The sequence below is a fragment of the Pleurodeles waltl genome, chromosome 8 (assembly GCF_031143425.1).
Source record: "Pleurodeles waltl isolate 20211129_DDA chromosome 8, aPleWal1.hap1.20221129, whole genome shotgun sequence".
Classification (NCBI taxonomy): domain Eukaryota; kingdom Metazoa; phylum Chordata; class Amphibia; order Caudata; family Salamandridae; genus Pleurodeles; species Pleurodeles waltl.
In genome coordinates this window covers 624038496-624052111 of record NC_090447.1, presented here as the reverse complement: position 1 = coordinate 624052111, position 13616 = coordinate 624038496, and the positions used below count along the sequence as shown (strand labels likewise).

General features: G+C 41.6%; 1 protein-coding gene across 3 annotated transcripts in view; it reads left to right on the top strand.

Annotated features, from left to right (window-relative positions):
- GEMIN8 (gem nuclear organelle associated protein 8) overlaps positions 1 to 13616 on the top strand; it is a 202932-nt gene that overhangs the window by 113045 nt on the left and 76271 nt on the right. For all 3 annotated transcript variants that reach the window (XM_069204728.1, XM_069204727.1, XM_069204729.1), the window contains exon 4: positions 1479 to 1938. In XM_069204728.1, coding sequence (XP_069060829.1) covers positions 1479 to 1938 — 460 coding nt within the window. The remainder of the gene's footprint in view (positions 1 to 1478; positions 1939 to 13616) is intronic.

The following is a 13616-nucleotide window of genomic DNA, read 5'->3' as shown; positions in this document are numbered from 1 at the left end:
ATCATCTGTGCTGTGAGGAAATGCCTTTAATACATTCTTTGACCTAGAGTGATTAATAATTAAAAAAAAGGTTTCACAATAACTTTTGATAGCTATTTTTAAATCACTTGGAGAGTGAGATTTTCATGGAAACTTGAAAGTAAATAATGATTGAGGAACATAACAATGTGCTGGTGAATTGAAATGCATGGCCTAACCCAGCTCTTTTGAAATGCAAGACCTAACCCAGCTCTGGCTGTGTTACACATACGCCAGATGGTTTAAATTCCCACAAGAAGGGACAATTCACCATGTCACTGAATGACCAGTTTCCTAGTTGAGAAGACAAACTCATTTTCTTCATCTATGCCTTATTCTGTAATTGGTATGTCATCTTTGTGACAGGTAAGATATAAAATGATATTTGGTCTCCTAAGGAATTTTTACCATGAGAAGTGTGAATTTGAAATAGAGATGACTATTGGACATGATTGGACAACGTTATACAATTCAAGAGAATGAGTACAATGAAAAAGAGCAGCTTATATCTGTCCAGAGCCAATCACCTCTGAGGAAGTAGTGGAAGAGATGTTATGAGCTTGCAAGACTACTGAACATCCTGTTACATTTTTCAACCATTTTTGAATCAGTAAGATCTTGGCAACCAAAAACTAAATTAAGTGCATGTTAGTATGATGTGGACAGTAAAGCTTAATGGCGAAAAGGAAGCAGAAATATTGTGAGAAAATAGGGTTGCCAAACAAGTGGAAGTGGAAGTGACAGTGGGGGAAATGGTGAAAGCTGAAAACCGTAGAAGTGTTCAGAAACTTTCATCACTGTGTTCCAATCCGTGGGTTGTGGTTGTAGTAATAAACGTTCAGCCACATAGTATGAGGGCTCGTCATAGAATCATGGAAGATTGTTGAGAGCAAATCCTGGCAAGAAGGAAAGAGAAGGATAGAGAGGAGAGATGATTGATGTGTGAAATGTGGAGCTGGTAATCCTATAGTATAAAGAGAATGCTTCAACTAGATCTCAGAGGAGAGAACCTGGGGGGAGAGCAACACCCACGAAACGTACATATTGATGTTAGTACCCGCTGAGATTTCACTTTACGATCATAATCATTTTTCCTGTTGTATCTCTTATCACTACTGTTTTTATGTACAGGTTAAATTTGCAGGCATAAATTAATTGGGAGAGATGTGTAATATTCAGCTTTAGTTGCATTAGTACAATGCAGAACCTCGAATTTAGGGGTGTTCTTGTTTACTTTAACCTGACAGCTCAGTACTGTTTGGTGGAAATAGGAGATGTTGCCTTCAAGGAGGGCTTATGCTTCTGTGAAGTTTTACTTGCAAGCAACTGCAAATTCACCATTCCTACAAGAGACCTTTTTCCCTTTCTCATCTTGTTACCAAGTTGCACATTACTAAAGTAGTCTTCATTTTCAAAGCATTTGGTCTGCTTTCAGTTTTTGCTCTTTTTCTCTATTTTAGGCAGATTCACAGCATGATGATGTTGAGCCATGGTATGCTGGGAAAATGTATGCAAGATATTGGAAGCATTACAATCAAGCCATGTACTGGCTGTACAGGCACAAGAATGCTTACAAAACTGCCATGGCATCGCTATACTGTCCTCCAGGATTCCCTCCTGAAAATATTCCTTCTTACCGTTATGCTGATTGGGAAGGAGCGGAGGCGGCAAATTTTAGCAAGTATTCTTCACTTCACAATCTGCAGAATAGACGTGGGCTTCTTCCCTGGCCACAGCAGCATGTGGTAGCCCACCATAGTTTGAAAGAGCAGAAGCCTGTGGGAAGGGATTCTGAGTCAGAAGACCGTGAGGATTCAAACTCCGAAGAGGAAGTAATTGAGTGTGATGTCAGCAACATGGAGATTACAGAGGAGCTTCGACAGTTCTTTGCACAGACTGAGCGACACAGAGAGGAGCTACGTAAGTAAACATTTATGCAGAGTGTAATTATTGATTTAGGTTTTTACTTTTAACATTTGTTGCAGTGCACAGTGCCTTCCTTCTCTGGTGAATCTTCATTTGGGCAGTTCATGCAATGTAAAGTGTTTTTCTTTGAAAGTGCTGATAAATTTGCAACAATGTGGTGAGATAGTGTTGTTGCTAATGCTATATATATTGAGTGCACACTTTTCATTGGTGATAGGGTGGCTTCACTGTTGAACATACATTCTTAAGAGAAGGTATCTTACCAAGAAAGGTCAGGAGATCAGTCCTTGGATCTTCCATTTAGAGATGGACTATATACTGTACTTTGTAGACATGGGATGATCTTCTGCATGATCACAGCATCTTTGAGAGCTGGAAGAACGTCTTACTTTCCTATTTACTGTGACTTATGGTAAACTTGCATCTACTGAAATCTTAAAGACATCTATTTTCCTGTGGAATTGACTGAGTAGTTACTCATCTGGCCCAAATATTGAGTCTCTTTGGTGCACATTGCCCTTATAGAATATCTTCCAGTCATTCCTAACAAATATGTCTCTTTGGGGGTTAAGAATGGAGCAGATCTCTACATTTGATTGCCATGTCACTGTGAAGGCAAGTGGGCCTGCGGACACACCATCAGACCCATACCACACACAAACCTTCAGTAATATCCTATTATTAACATAGCTTGCCATAGATAGAAACTTGGTGGATTCACTTCTACTCCTCAACACCCTTCAAAACTGCACAATACAAAGTGCTTCTACACAGGCTAAAGGAAATTGACATTGAAGGAAACATCCTTGACTGGATCGCTTCCTAACTTAAGGACAGATCAAGCATTACCTGAGTACTTCCTTTCAACACAATAAAAAAAAAAATACAACATCAAGCAAAGAGTACATTAAGGCTGAATCATCTCCCCAAGTAATATGTTCAGTAGTCAACTCCTGGAGCCCATCAATTAATTTCCTTATATGCTGTGACTGTGCTGATAATAACCAAATTACCCTAAAACGTGAAATGCTTCAAATGCTAGTGACTGCCTCATAGCCAATAAACACTGTCTAATTGCAAACAGCTTTAAATTCAATGCATAAACTGTGATTCTGGCATTCCATGAGTGAAAACATTTCGATCTTCTGGCAATATGGCCAGAAGAACTGGGAGCTCCACCGACAACTTCAACAGAAGCAAGAAACGTCGGAGTCATCATAGATTCAGTTCAACCCTCAAGACAACCAAGTAACAAAATCTGCTTTCACATCAAGTGTTTACTTAAGATTATTTTGAATAATGTTCCTTAAAATTGTGAAGTTTTTTCCTGATAAGCTTGCCCAGACCCTACAATAAATGCAAATGTTTGCCGCTTGACTGTCCTAGTGCTTTCAAAGACGATCATGAAGTTCTAAGAATAAACCATGACTAGTTCCTCATGTAATTCCTGACTTGAAAATAAATGGAGCAATAATCCCCCACCCCCTTTCTCGTCAGATGGCCTCAGATATAATATTGAGATGAGATCCATCTCAAATTTGATATTGAAATGTGGAACAGATTGCAGGGCACGTAAACAAAGGTCAAGAGCCTCAAAAAACTTTTCCGTTTATTTTTCAACGCTATTTTGAAAAACTGTGATGGTAGACTGTGAAATATGTTTATTGGTGTTGGCAGGATGCTTACTTTAATCCAGGAGTTAAGGGACAATTTTTCAGGGCAAAGGTACTCGGAACTTATCTGGAACGTGTCAGTGGTTTATGTCTACAAGGCTGTTGTATGGGCTTCTGATGTTCTTTTGAAAAATTGACTCTGTGGAGATACTTATGGATGTTTTCTCAGGAGACCCGTATAGGGTGACCACCCGTCCGTACATTTCACGGACCGTCTGTAATTTGGGATTCGGGTCCGTTGTCCATGATGATTACTTCCACTGACCCCGTTTGGTCCATAATTCTGGACATTGCAGGGAGCTGAGCTGTCCCCCTACAAAAAGCTCAAGAGTTCTTTAGCATTCACTGCAGGGGGCGGCTCCGACTTCTGCTGTGAACTCAGTGGCATGCAGCAGTCCCTACCGAGCTGGCACAGGCTTCTATCAGCCCATTTTCATTCTGGTTGTCCCATTATCACACACAGAGTGATAATGAGCCTGGCTGTGCAGTTACAGCATTTGCTGGGCCTCCTCCTGCCCCAGCCTAGGACATGGCATTCTGCCTTTATTCAGGGTGCTGATGTCACCTCGCCAAGGCCAAACTCTGGGGAGGTGGAGAAGGGGTAGTTGCATTTTGACACTAATACATAATTAAAGCACAGACTTCAGATTATTTGCTAGCATTTCATAGGCCATAATAAAAACGTCAGTTTTAACTTTGGTCATTAGTGTATCTGTCTGAGTGATCTGAGTTTTGTCTTGTCTGTGTTTTGACTCACCATAAAGTAGCACAGAGGTATAGTGAGCCTACAGCATAGCACAATGTGTGACCTGCAGATCAAAGAATTGTTTTTTATGTAGACAGCTAAGTGGGTTATTGTTTTTTGTCACAGGGACACTTTTGTAAATCGCAGTTCATAGGATACAATCCTAATATAGCACAGTGAGCTATGGACCAAAATCAAATAGCATCATGGGAAATGCAAGGCATGGGTTTACCTCCTTTACTGTTTTATTTTAATCTTTCATTGTTGTAAGATTGCTAAATGGGAATCCTTTAGATAATATTTACTTATTAGTAAAAACAACTCCAGTCACTATGTTAATATTTTAAATCTTGAGTATGTAATTCTCCAGACTAAGTATTCCTAACATATAAAGCCTACCAGTATTTATGACATGTGACTCCTACACTTTGTGGTCCTCTTTGCTCAAGCAGGGACACTGGAATTATGCTTCAGAGGAGAGCCAAATTATGCAGCAGGGTTGAGTAAATTATGTGTCAAGAAAAGGCAAAGTATGTGGCGTAATGTGGCCCATTTTGTGATAGTATTACTGTTGGACCTGGCCCTTCATGCAGGGTCATCCCCAATCTTTTTGCCTCCTTCCGCCTATTTTTTCTGACCTGTTTCTGTTAACTTTAGGACTCTGGGCACTTTACCACTGCTAACTATTGCCAAAGTGCATATGCTCCCTGTATATTGTATTGTTGATTGGTTTATCCATGATTGTCATATTTGATTTACTAGTAAGTCCCTTGTAAAGTGCACTAGAGGTGCCCAGGGCCTGTAAATCAAATGCTGCTAGTGGGCCTGCAGCATTGGTTGTGCCACCCACATGAGTAGCCCTGTCTCAGACCTGCCATTACATGTCTGTGTGTGCAGTCTTGACCTGCCAATTCAGCCTGGCAAGTGTACTCACTTGCCAGGCCCGAATCTTCCCTTTTTCTACATGTAAGGCACCTAAGGCATCTAAGGTAGGCCCTAGGTAGCTCTACAGGCAGGGTGCAGTGTATGTTAAAGGTGGGACATGTACTGATATGTTTTACATGTCCTAACAGGGAAATACTGCCAAATTAAGTTTTCACTGCTGCAAGGCCTATCTCTCTCATAAGTTAGCATGGGAGAGCTGCCTTTAAAGATTGTTAAAGTGCAGATTCCCTTTGAGACCAGATAGAAATATGGAGTTTGATGTCTCTGAACTCACAATTTAAAAATACATTTTTAGTGAAGTTCGTTTTTAGATTGTTCGTTTGAAAACATCAGAAAGTAAGCATTTTCTTGCTTAAACCATTCTGTGACTCGGCCTGTTTGTGGATTCCCTATTTGGGTCTACAGTTTGGCTGTTGTGAATTCCCTCTAGACAGTGACACAAAGGGTGTAGGCTGCATATCTTGATGGGCCATCTGAGCTAGAGTGGAGGGGGGAGGAGTGGTCACTTACACCTGAATGGGCTGTGCCTGCCCTCACACAATGCAGTCTTCAACCCATTGGTGCGAGTCTGGAGCCTGATCTGGGCATGGCAGGATCTTGTGAACAACAGAGACTTTCCTTTAAAGTTTGCCAACTTCAAAGGTAGAAAGGGGTATAGGTAGTGGACACCACACTTCACAGTTTCAGATTATTTCAGGGAACAAGAGGACCCTCTGCCAAGGAGAAGAGCTGAGGAGAAGTGCTTCTCCTGCCTGTGATTGTGCTCTGTTGGGCTATCCTGCAGTTGCTGCTTCTGCCTGTGAAAGGGGACAAATACTGGACTTTGTTGTGCATTCCTGCTTGAGAAGAATCTCCAAGGGTTTGAACTGAGTTTCCACCCTGTTTTGAAGTCTCAGGGCCATCAAAGACTTCCTCTGCCAACACCTGGAATCTCTGCGGAGACTCCTGCCCTGCTGAGTGGTGTCCTATCTAGTCCCTGGAGCCTTGAGAGGTGAAGTTGGCAGAACAAGTACTGCAATCCATGGACATAACAAATTTGCGACGCACCACCTGCAACGTGGCTGAAAAACGACACGCCACCTGCTTTGCAACAAAAATCAATGCTTTACCTGCATCACGGCTGGGAGATTGACGCACCCCTGCTAGAAAAATGACGTAACACCCGCTTGCGGCTGCTGATACCGATGCAAACCCCATGCAGCGCGGTTTTCTTACACCGTGCAACCTGATTTCTCACGCGCTGTCCATAGGGCATCACAGGCATCGTAAACCTGCGTGGATCCGAGGAGCCCAGTCTGGAAATAGACACATCGTTGTCTTGCGAGGGAGGAAAACAACACATCGCCGACCCGACTGGAGAAGAAACGACACACGGCTTCACTTGTGAGTAAGAAATCAACGCATCGCCGACTTTCCCAATGCACGCTCGGCCGTGCTGCTTTATTTTTTACGCAAATCAGGTACTTTGTGTAAAATCAACATTTCCTTTCTATGGAGTAAGGCTCTTATTATTCTGAAAATTCATATCTTGACTGTTGGATGTTTGTCATTTTGGTCTTGTTTGATTTAGATAAATATTACATATTTTTCTACACTTGTGTGGTGTCCATTTTGTAGTGTTTTCACTGTATTATTGTGTGTGTTTGTACAAATACTTTACACATTGCTTCTGAGATAAGCCTGCCTACTCATGCTAAGCTACCAAGGGGGTGAGTGGGGGCTAACCAGGTGTGTTTCTTCTTTGCCCTGACTAGAGTGAGGGTCCTTGCTTGGACAGGGGGTAACCTGACTGCCAACCAAAGACCCCGTTTCTAACAATGGTGATCAGCGGTGAGGATTGGACTTGTATTTGTACTTGAGATACAGTGATTAAGTGAACACTACAGTTTTCAGTGGAGACCATTACGTGACCACATACTACTTGTTTTTGCTTTTTCTCTTTTTTTGACTTTTTGCGGCTTCCATATTTTTGGTGATTTTTTTATTGATTCTTATACTTTTCATTGGGAACTCTTTTTTTCTGCCTTGGAACTTTGCACTTTTTGACTTGCCATCATGTCTCAATCTGGAGATGCACCAGCTGCAGCTGTTTTTGAGTTGGGGAAACTGGAAAGTTACACAGTTGCTCAACTGGAACAGTTCTGGAAAAATCATGCCTGTCCCATTAAGAGCTCCACCAGGACATAGGAGCTGCAAAAGGTACTGAGGGCATGGGTGACAGCCAAGAAGGTTGAGGGGGAGGGCACACAGAGAAGGAGATTGAGGGTGAGGAGGTGCAAAACAGCCATGAGGGTGTAGTAGAGATACCTGTAATGCCTGGGGGCAGGGTCTCCGGGGCGGGTAGCAGTGTGTCCTCTGAGGGTCTGACTCCTGAAGAGTTGCATGACAGACAGGCAGAGAGGGTGCACCAACTTGAGCTAGAGAAGCTTAGGATGAAGATGGAGCAGAGAAGGTTGGCCTTAGAGGTGAAAAAGATGCATACTTAGTTTACTTAGCTTATGAGCTAAGGGTGAGAAAGCTGGAAGCCAAGAGGGCCCATGTCTAACAATTACTGAATTATTTTGCAATTTATAAACTTGTTAACACGCTCTGGGGATTGGTTGCACCCCATTAGTACCAGTTTAACACTCAAATATAGCAATAGGTAACAAAAAAGTGACCAGTACAGCTTTGTAAAGTGTCTTCCACTGCAGCAAAACGTGTTGCTTCCTTATTAGTTACTTTTGAACTGTTTGGGTTAACTCTACAGAATATGCGGCAGATGATGGATTATGTGGCAAATACAGCTCATCTACAATAATACAAAAATCGCAACAGCCTCAAATTTACATAATCCCAGTGGCCCTGGTCTCAAGTAACATTTCCTATGCATTTGCTTACAAACTTATACAAGCTATTTTGTCTACATAATGTGTGTGATATAATGGATTCTGACCCTCTTTCTCACCATCATTTCCCTCTTTTTCCACACTCTCCACTAGTGCTACCTTCTGTGAACTCTAAGTCTATGTTCACTTCGAATGAGGAGCTCTATCAAATAAATTAACTACATGAAAGTGAGTCTATGTAGAGATGAGGGGCACCATTGGAGGGTGGTACTAATTGAATCGTTTCAGAAGGAGGTTTTTTATTTAGATCGGGGCAAACCAAATATTCACACACCATCCGGCACCAGCACTAAAGCCGGCCCTGTAAGGGGCGTATCTATCATTCCTCCAGCCTGTGAGGTGCCCTAGGCCCAGAGGTAAAAGCACTTTAGCAGCCAATTGTGGACAACTGGTAGGATGTCATAGCCTCTGAACGGAGGGATTCAATGTTATTATAACCAGGGTTTCCTTGAAGATTTTATTTCAAAACTTCCAGTTAACGGAGAACGAAAGCACAAGTAGAAATGCCTTCATAACATGACCCCAATGTTCTAATCCCAGAATCTTCTATTGCCGCAATGTAACCTGCTGGACAAATGCTGTGGGCTGGAAACTTGGATGGATTTCTCCCTCATTCTTTGAAACAGTGCCTTTTTTTTTTAAACAAGCACTGATTTTCTGCCTGTATTTATGTATGTCATTTCACTAGCGCAATCCTGTCCTAAAGGTAGCAGAGCACTGTACAAGTTCCAAGACAAAATCTAAGTCTGGACACTTGAGCCAAATGATTGAAGGGTATATTTACTAACATTTCATGCAACAGCGGAGTAAGTGAAGTTGCTGCGCTGCATGAAAGGGAAAGAGCACCGCTGCACCAAATATTCAAAGATATGGTGCATTTGAATTTGAATTGAAAGGTCTGACATTAAAGTTACAAAGTGAACCCACACATCACTTCACTTCCTTTTCAACCTCTTCTCTCTCAGTTCTCTTTTCTCTGCCTCTTCCCTCCTGTCCTCTACGTAGCCATTAGTCTTGGTTCCTTCTACCTCACCTTTTTTATGCGCCCTCTGCCTTTTTTTCCCATTTCAACCTTCTCTCTGTCATCCTCAACATCTCTCTCTATCTGCTTTCCTCTTCTCACTGTTCATTCTCACTGTTCTTACCTTCTGTCTCTCCTTCTTTGTATATTGCCATCGTTCCTTTTTCACCACCATTTCCCTCTTTTTTCACTCTCTGCTACTGCTCCGTTCTTTGAACTCTAAGTCTATGTTCAGTAACAAAGCTCTGCCTCTGGTACGAACATTCATGGTACTGGGGTAGAATCGTGAAAGCAGCCTCGTATGTCGGCTGTCAGATTCTGCTTGAAGTGTATATGTTTACTAGTTTTTTTTTTTTGTCTTTAAATCTGTCCAGCTATCTGTGAATGTTTGCTCAACACTCCAAGGTGTAATACAAACTAAAGAACATAAACCTATATTGGCTTGGACTTCTGTCATCGATTTTATAATTGTGCGGTGTCCTCAAATGTGTCCTTAAAAATGACCTTGTGTCCTGAACTTTTACTGTCACGAATTTGTCTTCTTGCCAGGAGGTCACCCTAGACCCGTATGGTTGTTTTGATTAAAGGTTACCACGGCTCTCCCACCTTAGACCCTGTAGTCACACAGCCTAAATGGTTGCGTAATAACACTGTCTTTTCAGTCTTCCCTCTAACCTTTTCGACCCCCAGACATTATGACGCCGTTTTTGTCTCAGATAAGGAAAAGCGTCGATGTGACTCCTGGGAAAGATGCACTACAAAAAGAGCAAGTAGTGAAATGCTGCCACCAATGAGAAATTCTCATTAATACATTGGTAGGCACGGCTTCAGGCGTCTGTTGAAAAATAATTTTACTTAGCCTCAACTAACACTTCTATACTTTAACGCTCCTAACCATGCCACTTTACTACACTTGAAGTTTCATTCTGTTACTACATATATTGACCACGAGGGTGCGCCAGATATTTAGACATCTTAAACTTGAAAGAGTAATAGCAAAAATCACGAAAACAGCTCCGGCATTTGTCCTCACATCCATAACAATATAACCACTTAATTTCGACTGGGCAGAAGTTTCCCAACTGGAGCGTGGCTGCTGTAGTATGTTTCAAGCTGCTCATATGTATTTTCCTGTGCTCAGTTAAAGTAACTTCAAATCCTAAATGGCTTGCCAACTAGAACATTCTACGCCGTGGGGATTTATTCTGTGGGGTGTATTTACGGGTCGGCAGGCAGGGCAGGATATTGTGATGGTTGTAAAAACGCAATATTGCGTTATATTGGCATTTCTGCCTCGTCAGTGACACCCCGCTCCTCTACTAAATCATATAGAATCCCATTCTCTCTTTAGCGCCCCCACCCCCTTGTTGCTGCAAGAGAGTTGACAATTAAAACACCTAAATTTCGAACCTTACATCTAAGGCATCCAGTGAGCCAAGCGATAGATTACGATTGCGTTTAGATGTGCTCTGGAGGGAATTATAGGGGGGCTGGTGATGTTGCATTTTCCTCCTAAAAAAACGTTTGAACATAAACTGGCCCATTTTACTGCAGTTTTTTAAAACTGTTCATGCCCAAAGTGAATTTCTAAAGTGGCGCCCATGAAATAATCCCCAAAACGTATTGCCTGCTTTTAAGACTGACCCTTCCCCAAACCCAGTCTTTTCTTTCTTCCATCTTTGTTTTCTTACATTTCCTTTTCTTTACTTCTTTTTTTCTTTTTTTTTGATTTTGGTTCTTACTTTTTAGCTTTAATTCTTTTCTTCCTTACTGTTTATAGCCCCTTCTTTTCTCTTCATCTTTTCTCTTTACCTCCTGTTTAGGGGCGAGCGCGCTCCGTCCAGTGTTGTAATCTCTCAGTTTCTTTCATTGGTTTGTGAGCTTGTCTTTTAAAATCTGCTTACTTTCATTAGTGAAAGGCATGCATGAGTCATGCCTTTTCCGGTGTTTAGCCCTCCTCGAGCGCAGCAATCAAGTTCTGAAAACATACAAGGCTCCACGTTTTCCGTCCGGTTTCGGGACTACTTTTTCTCTTTTTTTCGAAGCGCGATCTCGCTGAGCAGAAGTCGAGTTACATAGTTAATTGCACTTTTGCCGATAGCTTTCACTACGAGTGCACTTTTATTTCCCTTTGTGTGTCTGCTTTGCACTGATTGTGGCCATCAGCTCGATTATGTGAAACTTTTACTTTTCAGTTTATATGGCAAGAAAAGTCATTTTAGTTATGTGAAACTGTTTTATTTTCATTTTCAATGTATGTGGCAAGAAAAGTCCAGCTAGGAGTTTACAATGCTAATTGCTCTGGCTCAAGCAAACGCGAGACCTGTTGCATTGCAAATGCTTGTTTCTTATCCCCCCTACCTAATTTCTTTCATTTCAATTTTTTGCTTTGCTCTACTTGCCTCTTTCTATTCTTTCTTACTTTATTTCACTACCACCGTCCCTTTGCTTAACTACTTTGACAGCCCTCAACACACACCTTCTAGTTCACATGAGGAGCCTCTTCTGCAGATACAAGTCTCCACAAAACACTATTTAGTCTTTTGATGTTAAGCAGCCTGCCGGGCCATAGTGCCCCTCCTGTAGCTGCTGAAGTGGGGACGCCACTTTTACAGCTACATACCTACCTTGTGATTCTTCCCTTTTTTGGGCAACCTTCCGTATTTTTGTTGCAAGGTTTGCGATATCTACATTTAATTATTTTTCAAGTCCTTTTAGTATGTAGAGCTCTGGGTTCTTAAATCAGGCAGGAATCTCCAGGATTTTCAGAAAACTGAGTATATACATTTATTCTGCATCTTGGTGACAGTTCGATCCTTTTTTGCCTGCTAGGCTTGACAAATTCATAATAATATTTATTTTCATTTTTGCTTCGCTGGCTTACATTAAATTGGCACTTATCCTTAGTTTCAAGCCCACGTGAGCTGCATCTTCATGCATTTTTTCTATATATTTTTTTATCACTAATGAAAGTGGGGCTTACAGGCCCTTGTCTAACACAGCCGTCCTCAAGTCTTCATTTAACACTTAGGCAAGTTTAGGGCACAGTTATTACAGGGACCATCAACTAATTGATGTTGCAGTAGATCTCAGAACTCTAGCTGACCTAATAAATCACACAAACATATTAGAATACGTGTTATTGGTGATTACGAGATTAAGGATTGACAAAGAGAATATAAAATTTCCTAGCTATCATGAAGGAAAATTTCAGTTCTATTAAGGACGTGGAGGCCAAGGATTATGCTTAGCTCTTCCAATTTGATCACAGCCTTAACAATAACATTAATACCCAAAAACGACATATTCCATGAGTCATATCAGTAAAATTCAACACAATAACCATAGAGTAATTCCCATATCGTCAACATCAAGGAAAACCACTTCCTTTTTCTTTATGTGAAACATCTTGACCCAGGCATTCCTTTCAGAACACTTGCTTCTGATCCGATCCTAAGGAAAAAACAAGACCTGGAGTGCAGGTTCTCCAGTCCAGTAAACCTCACTTAAAGTGTCCTGCGGTGTCAACGATACAGTATACGAAAACACTGCAAACCATTATTAGCCAGTGGAATCACAGTATTAGACACAATTATACTTTTCCAGAATGTCATAAGCTTCATAGGATAAAGAGAGTGTAATCATATAAATCATATGGGAGGAATAATTCTCGCCTCCATGTCCTTAATAGAATTGAAACTTTCCTTCACAGTAGGTTGGAAATTTCATATTCTATGGCAGGATGGGGCCCTCAAATTATGCTGGTTTAAAGTTGGTTAACAACCAGTGAAGCCATACCTGTAATTGGCTTAAAGTAAAAGGGTCTTCAACGTAGAGTCTGAGGACTAATCCATTGCTCTGAGAATGTCTTCCAAACAGCCCCAAAGGGAGAAGACCTTCAAAGTCATAGCTTCCCTTGTAGAGTGAGCCGCAAATGTATCCACACCAAATTCTTGTAGAACCCATCTCACTCAACAGCATATAGTAGTTGTGGAAATTGGTTTGAAAGTTTCCCCGGAGGACGATACTCTTCAGTCATGGCTTCATACGCTCTCAGGCAGCGAGCAATACACTATTTGGGATGAAAAGGAAAACCACTGTAATTATCTGCCCTGGTATGGGACTTAGTGTGGGTAGAGATGTTGAAGGGTTCCCTGTCCGGGGTACACATAACTATCTGTAATATTAGTGCACAAACATCAGACACTCACACAAGAAATACGGCATACCAGCATCATCAACTTACCTGCTAGTTCCTTACTGGATGCAAACTGGTTATCCTGCCATGACTGAAGTGTTTGAAGCACTACATTGACATCCCATAGGGAGGAGTACTTTGGTTCAGGAGGAAAGGACAAGCGAATATCCCTCAGAAGTCGACAGACCAGAGGATGTTCTCC